General features: G+C 35.1%; 1 protein-coding gene across 10 annotated transcripts in view; it reads right to left on the bottom strand.

Annotated features, from left to right (window-relative positions):
- Window positions 1-21,554, bottom strand: part of LOC106143408 (dual 3',5'-cyclic-AMP and -GMP phosphodiesterase 11) — a 175,776-nt gene that overhangs the window by 126,318 nt on the left and 27,904 nt on the right. For all 10 annotated transcript variants that reach the window (XM_060949020.1, XM_060949024.1, XM_013345474.2 and 7 more), the window contains one exon: window positions 6,290-6,370. In XM_060949020.1, coding sequence (XP_060805003.1) covers window positions 6,290-6,305 — 16 coding nt within the window. In that variant the 5' untranslated portion in view covers window positions 6,306-6,370. The remainder of the gene's footprint in view (window positions 1-6,289; window positions 6,371-21,554) is intronic.

Below are 21,554 nucleotides of genomic sequence, written 5' to 3'. Positions count from 1 at the left end.
CTTCATGCAAGTTCGTAAATTAGTGAATTATTTATTATTCATTTGCTTATACGGTTATTTAGCGTATACATAAATTCAAGGCCGGTAATTCCAACGGAATAGACAAAGCTTATTGCTATAAGGTAAGTTACAAAACTCAAGCGCCACGTTTATCAAGATGGTATTAAGATAAATCTGATTTTAATAAAACTTTATGTAGATTTCAGTTATTTAATTTTGTGTTCTTACATTTTTATGTCGCTGTTCCTACCACATCTCTATAACTATAACCTTTTGTGTATTTCTTAATTACAAACTTATATTATTACTTTGAGGTGAACAAACTCTGAAGAAATAATTAAATTCTAGTAAGCACAATCAGTTTATTTTCTCACATCTCCTCACGCAAGGAAATGAAAACAATGAACCATACAGACCACCAACTGTGACTTGATGTGTAAATAAAAGTATTTACCCAGTAAATATATCAGGAAAAACCGGCTAAGCGCGAGTCGGACACACAGTTTACGTAACATGAAAGTATGAATAAAGCAACAATTTCAAATCGACGGATTCCAAATGAAAAATAATCGGTCAAAATTTCGAAATTATTCCATTTCTCATAGGTACTTGATTGATTTTGTTCAAAACAATTTTGCTTGAAGTTTTCATGAGTTCTGTAATATGTTAAGTACACCCAATTTTTTTCACAACTTTTCACTGCAAAGATGAAAAGCTAGAGCGGGCGGGGACATTTTTTTTTTTGGAGGCGAATGAATGAATATTTTATCTTACCAAAATAAATACGATTTAAAAAAAAATAATTAAGTAGTTCGTTACACCATAAATTCCATCTGTAAGCCATACAGCTGAATGAGGCTGTAAGGATGTTGGCTCTGTCTACCCCGCAAGGATTATAGACGTGATAATGAAACCTTATAAGTGCTATTCAACTACGGAACTCTAAGAAGGCAGACCTAGCTTTGTCTTTATTCGGAAATGGTATAACGTTTGTCTGCAGCCACCTACAAAATTACTCAACTCTTTTTGTTGCGACTATTTTGCTTTATTCCATTATTTTATCTAGAAATCGGGAGAAATAACAGAATAATATTGTGTTATATCTTTGCATCGAAAAATAAAATAAAATATTCCGTATTAAATCTATTATTGTATCCATATACATATATATATATATATATATATATATAGGTGTATTCATGCTTCATGTCTTTTTCTGTAGAAAAACAGCTACTTTTCTTTCTCAAATCCGACATAAAAGACATTCATTTCAGCTAAAAGTGATGTGCTTAAGGAGTCTTTTAACTGCCGACTCTATTTATTTACCAATTCATGTATACGGAAAACATATAGAAAATAAACACCTACAACAAATTTGACCTAAGACCTGATAGGTATACATTATGGGTACCTTTTAGTCACAGGAAAAGTTTCTACATTATTCAAATGGACTATACATTTCTTGTGCGAAGCTTTCCTAGACAACTGTTTTATTTTTATATTATACAAAGACTTCATACATGGCACTTATATTCTCTATACAAAAGATTTTTCATACCTACTCAGCATTGAGTAACAGGCGTGTGATTTATATGCATTGTATTTTTGGGTTTTGCAATCTAAAAGAAAATCTTATAGTCGCCAATACTTGTTGTCTAAGAATGTCACAAAGTATAGTTGGCAATATACATATATACTGTGTGTAAAAAATCATATCGACAAAGTAGCATTTCATTTTTACACAAAAATTACTAAATAAACAGGACATTATTCTTAAGTCCGTTTTTTTTTTGTCTGAAATAAAGGCATGCAATCTAATCTAAATAAAGGAAAGAAGAAAGCGCAATTAAATGACTGATATCAGAACGAATTACTTTTATACCAATAAATCATACTTCATTATAAAAATTATTCGATTAAAAAATATTTCAAGATAATAATAGACTTTATATACATACCTGTTGTATGTTTATTGAAAGAATTTGTCATGTGATGTAAATATTAAACTTTCTACTTTTGGTGTATTTAACGTAGCATTGACTACTAAGGCAACACAAGAGTTTCACAAAACCGACCAAGAAATTGAAAATGGCAATATCATGTACCATTTTGAATGAACCTCATACAAAATGTACAGTAAACCCGTGTTCTATCCTGTCAATTACACGATTGAAAACAAAAGCGCTGGTAGATTAGCACTTACGTCGGGAGAAGTGTGAATGATAAATTGGTCGGATTTTCATGTTCTGGTATTTTGACGAGCTTTGTAATTTGTGTGTTAAGTTTTTTTTACTAAATGCACTTCTCTCGCTCGTGACTAATTATCTGAAAACAGATGTCTCGAAGATATTGGTAGTTTTGCGAATTTTTAAGATATTTTGTAGATAAAGCAGATAAAGTAATAATACACGCATAAGAAAATTAAAACGTTTAATTAAATTTAAATTTTAAGGGAGAGAAAATGTAATAAGAAATATTATTTAACAATTATTGTTGATAACGGAATAAGCTACCCTAGTATTAATACAATCCAGTAATTAAACAAAAACTGTTAAAAATAATATGAAAATGCTTTCTTTAAAAGTTTAAAAATTCAAAGGCAAGATTTAAAAAAAATCAAACATGACATTACTGCAGCTATTTTAGAGTTTAAATAGCTGAATCAGCAAAAGCTTTTAACATTGCGTAGATTAAGCTGCAGTACATTCTAAAAGCATACCTTTATTTAAATTACTGAGCGCATTACTACGGAAAGCCTAACTAAATTAAAACGTTCATTCTATCCCAAGAAGGGAATAAACCGCCAGAATGTTTCATGAAACCTTCATTATGGCTGGTTACAGACTCAGAGTCTCGCGTTTGAACAGCGGCGGCCGCACGCGCCCGCTTATAATAAAACACAAGGATAATTTCATAGTAATACAGTTCAAAAACGTCGGGTGTGAGACGCGCTCTGTCGACAGCGCTGCTAAAGCGCCTGGCACGAAGTTGAATCTAAATTCTTATCTATGGATGCTGCGATTTTTTAAATCGAAAACGCTACTGCTCATCTCAGAAGGGTAAAATACTAAGGGTAACTTATATGCCGGGTACTGTCCCTTTGCAAGGAAACGCCATTCTTTTTTCACAGTGCCGGCGCTAGCCAACAACGGCGCGTCTCGCCGGCGTCACTCTGAAACCAGCCTTAGACTGGTACTTACAATATTCACACTGTTAAATGAAGTGAAAACGTTGTTGCCGGGTGTTTTCCTGGAAAGTAGAATACTATTGTATCCCTATTATAGATATCACTATTCTCCCGTAGTTCCGCCTACACTAAACTTAAATTCCCATCATCGTGTTCCCGTCTACCATCTAGAATTTTATTCATGGCCTTCCAATCTTTTCGAGATTTTTGGCTCTATCTACCATGTAGAGGATGAAGACGTTATTATTTGTATGTATGTTCGTCACAGACCATATGTACGTGTTTTTATAATATTAAAATTATAGCCATCAATGAATATTATATGTATATATAGGCCTATGACTAAGACCATTACTCACAGGAGAAAGAATATAAGAGCTTGCATAAACTAAATTGAAACCTAAAGAAACGTCAGACCTCAATTTACACTCCTAGAAGCGAGGCATTCCTTTGGTAAAAGTTTTACCAAGTATTCAGTTAATACTGATACTACTCGTTACTCGACAGTTAATACTCGTATAAAGAAAATTAAGTCGGAAATGTTCCTGAAAATTTTCATTTTCTACGTCCACCCTATTTAATATATCTGTCTTTTTTACTGTTACAAATTTACTCACTAAAGAAGTAACATCAGTAATTCAAATCGTTTAGTTCCAGGACACTTACATGTTACCTGCTAACAACTACATTAATACAGATAAAATTTACCAATCGTATCGTTAAAATAATTAATTAGTCACTTATATTTCAAAAACAACATCTCTTTGGGTACTGCGCTATTAAACAACAGAAGCCTTCCGTTTATTCATTACGACGTCTCACAAACAAATTTAGTTAAAAGCCCCATCAAGTTTAGGAATTGTCAGACAAATTACGAATATCGAAAACACTTCGGGGAAAGCTGGTGACGGGGTAAGCGACAGGGTTGTTGACTCTTTGACATTTTTCAATTACTTTTTACGTCTTGTTTGACACAGTGTTATCTGAAAGTTATTTTAATACATTAAGGTATTAGGTATAAGGTATCGGTGCCGAGGTTTGGAGGAGGTTGAAATATACTGTTTGTCGCTTAAGGGTTTAGTAGGTACCTATATTAACCTGGTTTTTTGCTGAGACGTCACAATTCACTATTACTAACAACTGTCTTCTGTCGTCATACATTATTCCGAATACTGTATTATGAAGCTTTGATTGATCATCTTAAAGGAAAACACAAATCAATATTTTTTCCATGCGTATAAAGTATGCGTAGTTATATACTGTCACGATGGTGATTTAAGCATAATACCTATATTTTCACCTAGAGCAAATTCAAAGCAAGTTTTAGTTAACTTTGACCGCTATTAATACCTTGAGCTTTCACTATCCTGACTCGCCAGCGATTACCTAAGGTGTCCAGATTCGTATGACTTTTAAGCTAAAAATCGTCACGAAATGACTTCTCCAAGTCCGTCATCGAAATACCATATATGGAATTAAAAGGTCGCGGATTAATATGCACGTTTGTTAGTTCAGCCGGTTGTGGTTTGTATAGGAATTGGGGATGTGTCTATCTGCTACCGACTGACTATATTGCGGCGTTCGAAAGACGCTCCACATTAAACGTAAGGTAACTTAAAATAATATTTAACGATAGATTTTTATTAAACAGTTAATGAACGCCCGCGACCTTGTTCGTGTAAAAATAAAAGTTCCGTGAATTTTCATTTGCGTGGAATTTCGGGTAATCCTGTTTTGGTGTAGGTACACCAAGACCACTTCAGGATTATATGGCAGATTTCAAATCTCTTGATCCAGTGGTTTGTGCCGTGCGTTGATATGTCTGACAATGAGTCAGTCAGTGTTCATTTTAAATATTTGATAGATTACGAGATAGGGATATGAAATAAGCAGATGACTTTGTCAGCCCTACGCGCAATGACGATTATGCGACACGTGTAAATAGCCTTGGGAATCGACTGCTGGAGTATAATTGCCCGATCGTATCTCCATACTAGTGTACTAGATCCATTTAAGTCTATTAGCAATTAAAAGGGGTTTGGTGATGTCAGCTCTGAGCTGACGTAAGAACAGATGGACAGTTTCCAATAGGTAGTTTCTCCAACAGTAAAAGTGGAGTTATGATTTTCTTTGTAATCTTTGAATGTTATTGTTTTGTTATATTACACAACCACAGAATATATAATAGTACTCATACGACTAAGACAACTGAACGGAAAAATAGTTTGTGATTTAAGACAAATGGAAAAAAGTCAAAATTAATAGAATACATTCCTATTTTAAATTTCTAGTGACAAAGAAAATGTAAAATCTAAACTCTTGATCAACTGTAACGATTTAAGGTGGCTACTTTTGGATGATTTTGTATTTTTTTCGTTCCAGAACAAAATAAAGAAGGAATTTTGTTAGAATATCAATCATGAAAATTCCTTTAGCTATAATGCGTAGATATTTTGCTAGATTTTGTTCACAGATGTAAGAATATTATCCGGGAAAATTTGTGAGTCACATAAACGACTCATCAGAAAGCGCGTACGCATTTTATATCATGCAATCAAACTTCATCGGAATGTTTAATTATCAGAATGATTCTCCCGAATGAATTCCAAAATTTCAAGCTGCAGACTGCGGACTAATCATGGAGGGCTCTTTCTCGCCACATTGATTCGTTATCATTCATTACGTTCGTCTCTGGATAGAAGCTCTGGATCTGCTTGTGACCACGAAGCGATTGCCACATTTTTTTTGCACGTTTTAACCGTTCGACATATCATCTCATCGTATTCATAACCACAATTAAAACTTCTCGTCGCATGTCATCTTCTCAACCGATAAAAGTTCTGTATTCATGAACGCAATAGCTGTTTCGCGACTCCATCTAAAAAATCGCATTGAACCGTCCTCACGGAAAATTACCATTAATTAAAATTTTGGAAATTCAAAGAATGTTTGATATTGATATTTAGTATGTTACATACATACATACATAAAATCACGCCTCTTTCCCGGAGGGGTAGGCAGAGACTACCTCTTTCTTTTTAGTATGTTTAGTATGTTCTATTAACTTAATCCATAATTAATATGACAAATAACAATAATTACCTGGTTTTCTGCGCATCCGCCACTGCACCGGCGGCGGCGCCGGGCTCCCCGAACACGACGAGGCCAGCTTTAGGCCTTCACCTGAAAAAAGGGAAAATATTGATTTATATAAAACTATTTTGCACAAAAAAATTACAATAGGTGGACTTAATGCCATTTGGCATTCTCTACACTGGTAGGTATACTGATACCAGCTGACCAAACTGAAAAACTTTAAGTTGGTGGCGTGATAAAATGCACATGCATATTGCAAAATACATACATTGCAAAAAAATATAAATTGAACCAAAAGTCTGGAAAAATCTCGAAGGTGACATTCAGATAGTCATAGGTATTTTTTATTAACCCCCAAGAGAATTGAGGTTAATATTTTTTTAATTGAATAAAAGAATCCCAAGTTCATCAGCCTTGCTATTGATTGTTTTTTTTTCTTTTGCTACCACACTAGCATGAAAGCTTCACTAGAATATTCTTATTACCTTAATCGCGTTTTACGAAATCCCAGAAAGAAGACCACACTATTCGACTTGCCCAAATCCCTTGCTAAAAAACCAACTTTTGACAAACATATATATACTTAATTATAGTAAGGAAAATAATAGGTTTTTATTCAATCATACGTATGTAAATGTAAAAATCGCGGGATAAAACTTGAAAATAACTGAATACTCTTCCGTTAACACAGTGCAGTGACGTTACGGTTTGCTCACTCTAAACACGTTTTGGGCACTGTGACAAATGGAAAAGTAGGTAACAAAGTTACACGGTATCTCTGTATTTAGAGAAATTTAATTTTGCCGCGAAACGGAACAACGCGCAGTTTCCACGTACGTGAACGGAAAATAAAAAGTGTTCAGACATTTCCATTTCCTTTTTAATTTATACTAACCTCCGCAAGGCAGGTGGAATGTGACATTACTTGTATAGGTAATAAAATAAAGTACGTATATCAGGTACCTTCACAAATAAAGTAGGTAGGTATCGTAGGATATTATTATAATCATCACAATCATTTTAAATTATGACCCATGAAACACGGAGAGAGAGAAAAAGGTACATATTTTAAATATTTTTTTATTTTATTTTCATACAAAATACTTTTTTTACTTAAAGAGACATCTGGCACTCTAGCCTGAAACTAAAGTTACCAGGCCAAGGCGAAAAACTGTCTGTGAAAATGTGCTTATTATCTGCTGGTTTGTTTCGTTCAATGTCGGTAGATGGCGTTAAATAAAATTCTGTTTTCTTTCCTTATTGTTATTTCCTTAATCAGAGAGCTTTTTCCACCGCAATTTTTTTCAAACGATTATGTGTTTTCTTTTTGCATAATAAATACGAATACTCAGCCACATGTGCACCGAATTTCATCGTTATTTTTTGTTTGAAAGCAATAAAGGAACATGTGGAAACCGGGCTCTTTAAATATATACTTATTTCATAATTTTTTCGTCATTTGATTGCATTCACTTTATTTAAAAAAAATAGAAGGTGCCTTATTAAGGAAAGTTCCGAAGCTTATAACAGCCAATGCAACAAGTCGTAAACAATACCTGTCGATAAAAAATAGGAAGTAACTTTGCAATAACATTGGGGTACATCGAAATGCTTTTAATAATTCGATAACAGTAAACAAGCGGCTTTTGGAATTCAAATAACCGATAAATATAGATTTGATGGAACCTATGTACTTATACATATTTTTATTACCAAAATTTCTAGAGTTAGTAATCAGTTCGTCATGAAGCCATTTATCTAAACGTGATGTTCAAGGCTTAACTATTGAATCAGTCTACCCCGTAGGTATAAAGACGTGACATGTTATGAGATATTGGACCCCACAGCACACAGTATTCTTAGCCATTGTTCATAGGTATTTCGATTAGAATATTCCGCATTAGGTATATCTGGTTATTTATACACCACAAAGTGCCCATGATCTACCTAGGTGAGTAAAAAAAGAAAGTAGTCAACTGGCAACGTATGGAATAAAAATCAGTAGAAGAATTAAAATTCATTCAACATACATTATGGCAATGTCCACCCTAGCATTAACTACAAAACGTGACACATTATTATTAGACTCCGCGGCCTGATTCTGTAACATTCCGATCCGATTGTAATTAATGAGTTACGTAGAATTTGTGGTTCTCTCTTTCACACGTAGCTTTTCCCAAGTTTCCCTATTGCATTCTCAGACGTTCGACATGGGTACAAAGTAGGTGTTCAAGTCCGACGTCGGTCGCACTAAAGACAGCAAAGTCACAATTTACACGCTATGACAAAAATTGGACACGATTTGACAAAGTTTTGCGAACAATAGGTACACTAGATTTTTCCCTGCAGCTTAATCTAGAAGGTATAAAACTCACCTTCATAATTTTGCTTTACTTAAATATGAGAGAAAGTGATCATATTACTTTTGCAAAAATTCCCTAATAAATTTAGGTTATAAAAATATTCAGATTACTGTGTTCTAGGGCCAAGTGAGTCAAGTGAAGCGCAAGGGCACTAGCTACTCGCAACTTTTTTCTTAAGCTTTTGTTCCCAGCTTTATTTCGAGAGAACATGTAATTCAAACATTATTCCTCGCTTCTTATGATTCCCTCTTATGTTCCAGTCATACGTGAACGTGTAATTTCTCATAAATATTCAACAACGAATTAAATACATGTAAACAAGTCCATTACTGTAATTACCGCACAAACGCGTTGTGTTCTGTTGACACGATACTTCAATTAAAACTTTGTCAGTTACCTATGCTTTTAATTTGGTGTAACAACTTTATATTCTAGTTCAGAAAGAACAAGTAGGAATGCTTTGGAAATTAAAGACATAATATTTTATTTGTACAAAAAGGATTGAAAAAGGTTTGAAAATAAAACTTTTGTTTGTGAGTATGTCATTGGTCTGCTTTCTATCTCAGTCTATCTTTTTATACTTAGCGAGATCCATAAGATTTAATCAGCACCTACTCCCTCCCTAGTTATCACGTGATAACACGATAAAGTTCGAGTTTATTTGCTCGATTCTTTTGATCAAGTAAAGCCCGCACTAATCCTTTTGTTCAATTCAAACCAAAAAAATGTAATTTGTGAATTTGGCTAAGATTTTTATTTGCCGCATTTGAAATGATTCGTTTAATCTTGTAAAATTCGCACTAATGCTTCTAACGTAAAACTGTGGTTGTTAGTCCTAATAAAATATTAGCCTCAAGTAGAAAAACGTGAACTTGTTGTTCGGCGACATTAGAGCTAGTTTTATTTTTAAGCAATTTGTAATTTGAAAACCTTTGAAGGTACTAACTTATATATAAAAAAGTTACCTACTCGTACTAGCTTAATTGGATTTTTGTATTCTTGTTTGTAACTTAACATCAATTAAAGTTTGTAAGTAATAAACTCAATATAACTGGAATTACTTTGTTGAAATTCGTCTTTAACTTTACCACCTTTTTTTTAAAATTACGGATTGTTAATTTCCACAAGAGCAAACCTTCTTCATATGCTTCCTATTTTTATAAAGAGCTTTCTAAAAAATAGGAGAAAAACTGTTTTATATAACAATAGAAACGTGCAGTCAGTTTCTTTTGATATAAACTTTCTTTTAATTAATTTTGAGGCTTGCCAAATTACAAATTAAAGAGATACCTCTAGAACCTCTTGTGGCGACATCTCTACGCCACTCGTCACAACATCCAATCAAACAACTACTGTCAATCATCGCGAAGAAAATGACGCGCTCAACCAATAGCAGCGAAGAATCTGAGACGCGATTTCAAAGATTTCACGGATTGGAGCTATATATACAACCTCCGACACAACATCGTCGGAGCCGCGGTTCCCCAGGCATAGCACCTAGCCTGGCGGAAGATCTTCCCTTTGGTGGCGGTCGAGCCGAATCATCGCTCCCGCTACATTGGTGACCCCGACGTGATTGGAAGCAACCTTCTCCATCATCATCAACTCCAATCCTCAGCATCACTCCTCACTCTGCAAGCAGTCTCACAGCAAGCCAGCAGCTGGGTATCGCAGCAGGTCCATCGCAGCCGACTCACCGAGCTTCCTGGTCCTGTCTCCACCCGCACTCACTCTCATCGACTTCGGCGACCGACGCATCTACCGCAGCCCACGCCTGGATCTCTTCGACGGCCGCTCTTCCCTCCAGCGTGGCAGCTCTGCACGATTTCTCCCGGCGCCAACAAGTCGACTTCGCTCTCTACTGTCTCGACTCACCGCAGACTACGAGCAACGCAACGGCTCACTCCTGACTCACTAGGACTTCGAGCAACTTCCGACTCACTGGAAGACAACTGGCACTTGCAAGCTACTGAAGCAAAGATTGCACAGCAAGATCAAGACTTCAGACCTCCGGTCTTGGGGGGGAGTACTGTGGCGACATCTCTACGCCACTCGTCACAACATCCAATCAAACAACTACTGTCAATCATCGCGAAGAAAATGACGCGCTCAACCAATAGCAGCGAAGAATCTGAGACGCGATTTCAAAGATTTCACGGATTGGAGCTATATATACAACCTCCGACACAACATCGTCGGAGCCGCGGTTCCCCAAGCATAGCACCTAGCCTGGCGGAAGATCTTCCCTTTGGTGGCGGTCGAGCCGAATCATCGCTCCCGCTACACTCTAAATCCCTTTTCTTTTTTAACTTTTTACATTTTTACTCTCTTGCTATTGTGACCGCTAACTCGGTAACTTTCGTGATGAATTAGGAAAGTTTCGGAACAGGACTAACTTAATATAGCAGGTTTGTTCGAGTTTTGTTGTTATCAGATTATATGAAGTTTGTTCTACTCATGGATAAGAATTAATTTTTAACCTGATGATAAATAGATTATAATGGGTAAATTGCAAATCCTTGGCCTCAAAATATTTCTAAGGAGAGTGAGCCAAAGATAAGAGGAATTTTTTGCTTTTTGATCAGTAAAAGGATCTCATAACTGTTTTTTTTATTATTATTTATTTTATTATATTAGCACCATATTACATAGAATATTCCAAGCTTAAAAACAATGAGACGAGAGAGCTTAAAGTATTTGTTACCTAAGTATAACTTGAATTATAACTAAATTGGTTTGAAAAGTTAGACATCTCAATTTTCTCCACTTCAAAAAGTTTATTTCAATTAAATTAGGACGAAAGGTCGATTTTACTTTTCATCTTGATAATCATTTTGCAGTGTAATAGGGACGAATTACTAACCTATTCAGAAAGGAGCAATTTACGAATTTTTTTATGATTCCTTTCACTATTTCAAATTGGCAATTTTTTATTAAACAGTTATATATATATATATATATATATACGGGACAAATAACACAGATTGAGTTAGCCTCGAAATAAGTTCGAGACTTGTGTTACGAGATACTAACTCAACGATACTATATTTATAATAAATACTTATATATATATATATATAAACATCCAAGACCCAGGCCAATCAGAGGAAGTTCGTTTCTCATCATGCCCTGACCGGGATTCGAACCCGGGACCTCCGGTGACACAGCAAGCGCACTACCGCTGCGCCACAGAGGCCGTCAACAATACCTAGGTTTGTGTAGCCTGACCTGAATTGAAAATTTCTGTATATGTTTTAATTCTAGAACGACTTAATAGCTATATGATCACCTTAATTTGAGTCATTATATTTTATACTTTTCAGAGTTAAATATTTGATGTATGAAATAACGCAATTTAGACCAATATACGAAAAGCCAAAATAACTGAATGAATTTTATTGAAATCCACCAAATAATGATATAGGCATCCGCTTAAGAAGGATTATTGAAAATTGTCTAACCCCGGACACTAGCCAATTTTACTAATCAATCATCAATGCAAAAGTTTGTAAATATAAATAAATAAATACATATACACAGGACAAATTACACAGATTGAGTTAGCCTCGAAGTAAGTTCGAGACTTGTGTTACGAGATACTAACTCAACGATACTATATTTTATAATAAATACTTATATAGATAAACATCCAAGACCCAGATCAATCAGAAAAAGTTCATTTCTCATCATGCCCTGGCCGGGATTCGAACCCGGGACCTCCAGTGGTGTCACAGACAAGCGTACTAGTACTACCGCTGCGCCACAGAGGCCTTATGTATGAGTATGTTCTTTCACCCAAAAACTACTGAACGTAAGCTTTTACCGTCGTCAATATCAGAATAATAAATGAGCTTTAATGTTCCTTCATAAATACCCATTTTATTTATTAACGTCTAAAAATCTCGCAATAATATCGTGATTCTGAAGGTACGCAATTCCGAAAACCCGTTGTCGTAAATACGTGACGAAATTCTACTTATGAACCTACACTCATCAAATAAGAGGTAATAATATTTCGGTATTAGCTGTAACTCACGATTTCCTTCGAAGAGAAAATCGAGCGATGTCGTAATATGATATGTACCAAATTGGAAAAGAAATTGTATTAATAGTTACTCCTTCCTTCTGGCAAGACTAATCCTGATTAAATCTGTTTGGGAGGAGCCTGGGGTGCGCCTTTGACCATGTGTACCTATGTCAGGTTTTTTCACGAAGCTAGCTAGCAATCAAAAACCAAAAATTGCTTGCCCAAAGATGAAGCTTTTTAGTGTAATGACTTACAATTTATCGGGAAGATTAAGAAGGATACCAGACAAACTTGAAAGCAAATGAACATTTATCAAGCCTACGCCTTACTACAACCGTAACCGTAACAAATTAATATTGTGCTTGATTTCACACTGTTTCACGGCGAGTGCCGAATTTGCAAACCGACCGTACATTTCTCCGATCAGAACTAGCTTGGTTACTAACACATGGCAGAAGTAGGAACAAATTTCCAATTTGCTTCATATATTTGCTTCATCGCTCACCATCATCCAGTATGGGTACACAGGTTGCTGGATTTTTCTTGTCAGATTCGAGCCGATGGCGGCCTCTATCGCGCAGCGGTAGTGCGCTTGTCTGTGTCATTTGATGTCCCGGGTTCGAATCCCGGTCAGGGGATGATGAGAAACGCACTTTCTTTGAATGACCTGGGACTTGGATATATATCTAATATATTAGTCTTCTTCCTCCTGGCTTTAGTCCCGGTTGCATTCTCACCACTCTGGGGAGGAGCTCGGTATGCCTTTGAACATGAATTATCGGATTGGGAGAGTCAGGTTTTTTTACAAAAAGCGACTACCATCTGACCTCCGCAACCTTTGCAGGTAACCCTAACCCGTATTCGATCAATCATGGTTACACAGGTATCCAGTAAATTGAATGTGCAGGTTCCCATTATTCCTATTCCTCCTGTCATCCATTTATATATGGGGTCGTCACGGCCCTATTATTATAAGCAACGTTATAACCTGACCATTATAATGTTAACATGTTTTTTTTTGTTATTTTAGTGTTTTAGCAATACCTGTTTTAATTATTTGTTGAAGATAAGCCCAATTAAACGAATATTGCAGTTTATAATTATTAACGATTTTGAAAGCTAACTTCTTTATGTTGGTGCAAAATCAGTGCACGCAGACAAAGTTGCGGTCAAGAAAGAGCTGCTACGACATATTTAATTATGTTTTTGGCATCGACTATACACGTGACTCTAACGACGTAACTATAAAAGTAAATTTAGCGCAAGATGACATAACCGACTAATGTAGCAGTATGAAACTCCTTTCCTATATTATTTAGTTGGATTTTGTAAACTCCCTTAAAAAATAACAGAATAGTTTTTTCTCATCGAACATGAGTTTTGCTTCCACTCAAAGCTTACTCATTCAGTTGCCTGAATATGCAAATTTTCTCCCGATATGAACGTCGGTTAGCATTTAAACTCAGGTAAGTAGGTGACTGAGAAAAGTATATTTTTAATTTTTCTTCGTTAAAGCAGAAAAATCATCTGCATTTTACTTTCTTACTGTCGTTATGACAATCAAACTCCTTTAGGAGCTTACTTCTTAGACTGGTTTAGTCATAGTCTAGTCAATTATGGTTAGGTAATACAGGTAATTAAAACATCTGTATTCTGTATTTTCTCTTTAAACATTTTCCGTATGTATAATCACGAAAAATCTACATCACTTGTACTTGTATCCATGAATATGTAATTTATATTAATCTACAATATTTTAAATCATTAATGGTCGACATAAGATACATTTTGGAAAAATATTGCAGCACAAAAGTACCCGAAACCGCCGAGCTTGCATGAAGAGAGTTATGAATGTGGATGAAGCGAAGGAAATATGCAGAGGTCGTGGCAAGTGGAAAGAGGTAGTCTCTGCCTACCCCTCCGGGAAAGAGGCGTGATTTTATGTATGTATGTATTGCAGCACAACATAACATGGCGTTTAGGTTCCCACTAAAAAGTTCCAGGAGAAGAAATCCCAAAGATTATATTACCATAGTGAGTTTCAAACATGGATTGAAAAAAAATTGAAATGAAATTATAATGTGATAATCATTTTTTAACTGCATTGTACGCAGTTTTCAGTAATAAATCACAGAATTGTGACATTCACCGGGAGTTGCCACCACTTGTTTCACATTTAAATTTCTATATAGTCTTATATTATTCCGAATTTCAAAATCTAACTAAGTACACTCTAAGGCTTTATGTGATTTGATTATATGTGAAAATTAGTTTTTTATTCATGTGAATAAATTGTGGAGTTTATCAACAGAATACAAATAAAAGGACAAATGGATATACCTATCAACTACTATTACCTATGTTTTTCCAATTTATACAAATATTTATTTGCATTGAATAGGATACCATTAGTAATTATGAATTTCAAATTCTGCGTGTTGGCTGCTTTGAGCAGTGAAAAACAAGTAAATTTAATAATAAAAAAAGATAGCTGTTTTCGTCATTTTCCATAACAAAAGGAAGATGTCAAAAAATTTGGAAATTTACGACAGTAATGAATATAACCGCTTAATCTTTTTTAAACCCGTTTCACCCAACTATGTCGTAATACACGTGTTGGATCTATGCTTCTTTATGGTGGTTCACTTGACCCAATCTTTTGCTGATATCATCCAGGTTGGCTAGAATTTTCAAGCAGTCCAGATAAAATTGATAGACACGAGAAAAACATAGCTATATACACCTCATTCCATCTTCGGGTGAAAAGTTTACACTTTGAAACCTATTTACGACGAGGGTGCTATTAAATTGTTAATATAATGACACTAAGTGAATATGTCAAGCCCATCAAAACTTTGCCATAGGTCTGACCACAGAGCACGAAAGCTCGCTCTGGTAGCCTACAGCCATTAATAATCGGAGAAAATATAGCAAACTCACTCTGAAATGGGAACGTAATTAAATAATGCCGTATAAGTAACTCTAACTCCGGGGTCGCGTAACTTTTAAACTCAATTTGCGTAAAATCACTTATGCTTTTGCGCGGTTGCTAAGTTTCTGTAGTCCATCTCAATGTATGAGTATCGAATATCAGAAGTAATAATTACTCAAGAAAATTAAAAAAAAAATTTTTTTGCCCTTAGTATATGAACATTTTCGGTGTATTTTGTCAGCATCATTAAACTTTTTTATACCTAACAATATGTATTGATTACGACCACGATATGACGATTTATAATGGAAGCAATGGTCATCCATACTCACTCATAGTATGTTCGTTCTCCGTTTTTTATATTTTTTTTTTTTTGCTGCTGTCAAAATTATAAATTAGATATTTATTATTCTGAAATTCCTCCTCAATTTTGCATACATAGGTACCCAACAAACACTCAACACTTCATATAAAATGCATGTCAGGATAACTACAATTGTCAAACGTTAGTAAAATATTGCATCGTGTATAAGTATTTGGCAATGATCTGATATGTATTCAAGCCCAGATGTACAGGAGGCGTGCTGGTTAAACGATGAACCTAACATCATTATAACAACAATATTACGGCAACCTCTATATCCTAGAAATAATATCAGGCTGAAATAGGAGGTTCTAGGTTCAAAAACCATTAACATCAAAAATTTTTTTAAAATAATACACACGAATTCTGGGCGGGGCAAATTGTAAAATTAATATATGAATTGTCATGTTCACCATAGGTATGATCAATGAGAATTATAGTCGCTTCATGTAAAAACCTGACACACGCAAAAACTATCGCTGTCTCGTTTTATGTCATAATAGAAAGCGAAGCAGCGATAGTTTTTCGCGCGATATAAAAGCATTGTACATGCCATGCTTCGGGAGCAGACTCCTCTCAGGAGAGGTGCAGATATAACCGGGACTATGAGACCAGTGCCTACTAACGCTAAGAGGAAGAAGATCAATAGTACCTAGTAGATTTCGCAGGTCGCAGGGTTGCAACTGCTGATTTGTTTTGTATGGGAAAGTAAATATTATTTTTGCTTTTTGCTATTAATTTCAAAGAAACCCACTTAGTTGCATCGTCCAAATTTGCCGTGAAATGAAAAATAATTTACCACTGATTTGCAATTAAATGAGATAAAAGGCAAAATATAAGTAGACTAAAATGAAATTCATATAATTATGTACATTTAACAATCACAAGTAACAGGTTATTATCAATAAATCATTTAGCCAAGTATCCATACTCAGGCGAGTCATGCGATGTAATTGTATGTATGACTGTATGTACCTACCGTACATACAAGCATCAATTAAAACAGAAGGCATGATTGTTTCCGTAATTGATATTGCCAGTAATGTTCCAGAGTTATTAGTACTAAATACGAGTACATAAGTTGTAATTAAAATATTTCTCAAGAACAATGATCTTGTTATGTTGTTAGAGATTAAATTGCTTGCTGATGAGCATATTTTGTTAAGTGTACACTGTAATGCTTTCGCGTTTTTCTTTTCGCTTATCGCGGGTTTAGAAATTTCCAAAATTCTATGTAAGTATCTATTATATCTTAATTAAATAATTTAATTAATTAATTACGTTAATAAAAACTTATTCTTATTATTTGTTCATATACGAGTAAACAATTCGTTCATGATTAGGAAAAGCATTGTGAGGCATGTTCAGATAACTTTTCAATCATAACTTACCTGAGATCTTGGTCGCAAGGGATAACCAGACTCCTTTCAATAAATAATATTATAACGCATTTTGCAGCTGTTGGCTTCACAAAACACTGGCATATCATAAAAAAAGTCAATGACAAAGCACACAAGGTTCGAGGGGCAAAAGCTAGCAATAAATTAAATTAATGAAATGAACAAATATTTCAATATCAGAAGACCGGCTTGGCATCTAATCCAGTTCGTGACATTTAATATCCGTTTCTCAATACTACAAAGGCTTTTGAATGCCCACTTACAAAGTATGAGGGAACATCTTGGGACTTTATGAATCTCACGAAAGATGCCTTTAACTATTTGATTCATACTAATATAAGAAAAAGAATAGATTTGTATATTTTTTTTGTAACGCATGTCATAAACTACTGGACCTATAATGATGAAATTTAGCATGGAGATAGGCAAAACCTTCAGGAGATACAAACTCTCTATTTTGGGAAATTAATACTAAAGCAAGCCTTTGGATGAAAACATAAACACATTGATATATTTTCCATAATATACATAAATAACAATTCAATTCTGCATAGAGAATAATGAATGTGAATGAACTCAAAGGAGTCCGAAGGCATCGTGCCATGAAAAGATGTAGTCTCTGCCTACCTCTCCGAGAAAGAGTCGTGATTTTATGTATGTAAGTACATAAATATTTCAAAGCATTTTATATGAAAATGCATTGCAAAATGTGACCCAATATTAACGGCCACATGAATTATGTAACTGCATCCTTACAAAATTTATATGAAGCCTTATAAGATGATACAATGGCTATTGTTTTTTTAACCATAGAACAGAACTTCATTTCTAATACTATTCTCTCACCCTGCCAACTTTGCCTGCCAACTTGCAGGCAAGAGTTAACCCTTGCCTGCAAGTTGAATGCTATAACGCACCGAATGCAAGCATTTCGCTATAAAGGCCTTATTTTTTACATGCACGCTATGCAAGCAAGTCTGTAATAGTACGGAAGATGTGTGTTGAGACCTTTTTAGCAAGCAAAATAAATAATCAATTTATTTTTCCCCAGATAAAGAATTTGTGCATGTGTAACTGTGCATTCCTTGACCTTTGGGCTGATCAACAAAGTCCAGCACTCCTAAAGCCAAAAGTTATCACCAACAATGTTAAGCGTCACTTCGCAACTTGTCCGTTAAGTTAATAAGTACTTTTCAAACACACAAAATTATGATAAAGTTATAAAAAAACACACAATAGTTTTTTAAATACACACAGAAAGGATCCACATGTGCAAAAACAAGCATAAAATTATGATTTTTCACCAAAGAAAGTAGGTTAGCGTTCCATTCGCTTCAACGTTATGTTTTAAACACCAAATCACCGAAACTTGCAAATTATCGTCTGTGATCTTATAATCTCACTTTTGAATTGTTAGAAGATTATTATTCTTTAAAACTATTTAATTACATGGCGCGCTAGCAAAACAAAGTCAGAGTAAAAAAATAGTTACGTGCCGAAATAATGACGTCAACCGATTCAGGATATCACTATTTTTATCGGCTTAATGTGAAGCCGGTAAAAATATGTGATATCCTGAATCGGTTGATTTCCTTACTGTTAACAGCATGTAAACATTCAGACATCTGGATGTGTAGCCAGGATCCTGTGTTTGATTGCTAATAAAGGTTAAGAAGGTCAGACGGAACTTCCTTCGGATGAGAACCTGATTAACTCACTTCATAATCAATGTGGGTACCAATAATATCACCTGTAGGTGACCCTACCCAGAGTAAAAGATGCAACCGGAACTATCGCCAAGGGATTTTTCCTTTAAAATATCAAATAAATATAAATAACATCACATTATAGGCAACTGTTTTGAATGCTCTTGACGATCACAGTTTGAATTATTGTAAACAATTGACTGACATCAATCACCTGATGTACTGGCGAGTGTCCAAAACTTTTCGTATTGAATTTGTCTGGTCACACTGAAGGGCATTAACCTTGTTTAAGGCGGCTTTTTATGATACTATATGTTGTACACAACCTAAGATATAATAACGATATTGACTGATTGACTGAAATATCAACGCACAGTTCAATCCGCTGGGTCTAGAGCACACATTTCTAGACTTTAGTGGGTGACGATAAATATTTGTTAGGATAATATGCGTCAGCTAAACACCTACGCGTTATGCGGAAAACAAGAAAGTTAGGAAAAGGTTCTTCGGGGTCATACGAATATTGAATTGATGACGTGTCCAGGGTCAATGAACTAACAAATTTTTCCGCCAAAGTCCTAAAGTATTTACTAGCTGATTCACTTTAGGACCGTATCTCATTTATTATTCATTACAACACATATTATCACCTCTCAAACATAGGTTTATTTATTATAATTCTCACAGAAAAGTGGACTTGTCACAACGAAGGGACTACATGAAGTCCTGGAAATTGGTGAAAGAAGAAAAGAACTAGCTGGAACCACACTGTAAAAAAACCTAAATCTGCCTTTCATTGTTAATACAATGGGCCACAATCCACATTGAAAAGTAAAGGTACGAGTGGTGCCGCCTCTCCGGAGGTGGTAAGTATATTATTTTTTTCTATGCGGCTTACCAACAAGGATTGTAAACGTGTTTCTTTGAAACTTATTGAAAAATTGAAGAGAAGTCCATGAATCGTGTGACCTTGATCTAATCCTGGCACAGACTTTTGAGTGACTCGTCTGAATTCCTTCACCATAGCAGGGAATCCTCGCCCATATATGTATATTGAATTATGATAACACATTCACTTGCTTGGGTGTACAGGTTTACTGGCTCTTCACAAGACCTTAAGACCTATATATATATACACGAAGAGTTTTTTACAAATCAGTTTTACTATGGTTAAACTGACTCGGCTGTCTGCGAAATCAACCCGATACAGGGATTGCAAAACAACGAAATTAGTTTACGTAACTGACACAACAATGCGCTTCCCTTTAAAATGAGTCCACCGTCCCTGCTTTTATTTCTATACTATCCGTACAATTAGGCTGTGTATCAGTATTCATTCCGTTCGTATTGTTTGTTTAGCAGACAAAAGCTAGCTCCATTCATGGCCCGCCAATCGGAAGTGAGGTTTCACCGCAGTTTCACTAATTGAAGAGCCTGAATAGCACACTAATGAAGTCTTCCGCAGAAATTAGTGCAGTAATAACTATCTGATTGCACTCATTTCTGACTCTGACTGTTTAGTCGTGTCTATAACCCTTGAGGGACAGACAGAGCCGACAGTCTTGAAAAGACTGAAAGGGTGTATGTTATGCATCTTTTTGTTGAAATAATTGTCAATTTGTAGTTCCTTATTAACTTTTTATTGTATCGATTAAAGTCCAATACTACTGAAGCTGTTTTGATGAAATTGGGCATATAAATACCTAGATAGAACCCTTAGAAATAGCTTTTGTGTTTACAAGAATAATAATAACACACGAATGACAGTTATATTAATTTAAAGACAAAATGTATATTCCATTTATGGGTTGCATAAAATAGTTATTATGCAATACATAAATTTCTTAGCAGTCTTGGAAATTATCTTCCTTATCATTCAGTACAAGTGATCGACCGACCTTATTTCAAGAACCTTGCTGTACCGATAGCTATCGAAGGAAGGCACTCGAAGCAATCCCGTATCGGAAACCGCACTAAATCCATTACGAGGATAGTGCACCTAGAGACATTCAGCTTCGAAGTCGTGCCAAGATGCAGCAAGTTGATGTATGGTGGGTAATTGCTCACATGTATAAAGAAACTGGATAACTCCTATACTACGAGGCTAGCATGGCACGCGGGACAACTATAGCTGTTTCGTATGTTTATTACGACAAAATTTCTTTGCGTCTCTGTTCTTCACCAAAATACAGTAAATTGATGTGTGGTATAAATTGCTTAGGTATAGGAAACTCCTAAATTTGTGTAGGTAACCTAACACATTATATCTGTGATTCCATCGTGTCATTTTTCCTCAATATTTGATAATTTTCTACTAGTTAATACCATGAAATACCATGTTTTAGAAGACCTCAATCAAATTTAAGGAAAAAAGGGAAGGACGCATTTTTCTACTACTCGTAACGCTCTTAATAAACTTGGGATAGGCTTATAAACTTGCCAAATGTGGCCAAATGTGGCCGATCAGTCTTCTCAAGAC

Source organism: Amyelois transitella, chromosome 17 (genome assembly GCF_032362555.1).
Source record: "Amyelois transitella isolate CPQ chromosome 17, ilAmyTran1.1, whole genome shotgun sequence".
Taxonomy (NCBI): Eukaryota; Metazoa; Arthropoda; class Insecta; order Lepidoptera; family Pyralidae; genus Amyelois; species Amyelois transitella.
This window is presented reverse-complemented; position numbering and strand designations above follow the sequence as displayed.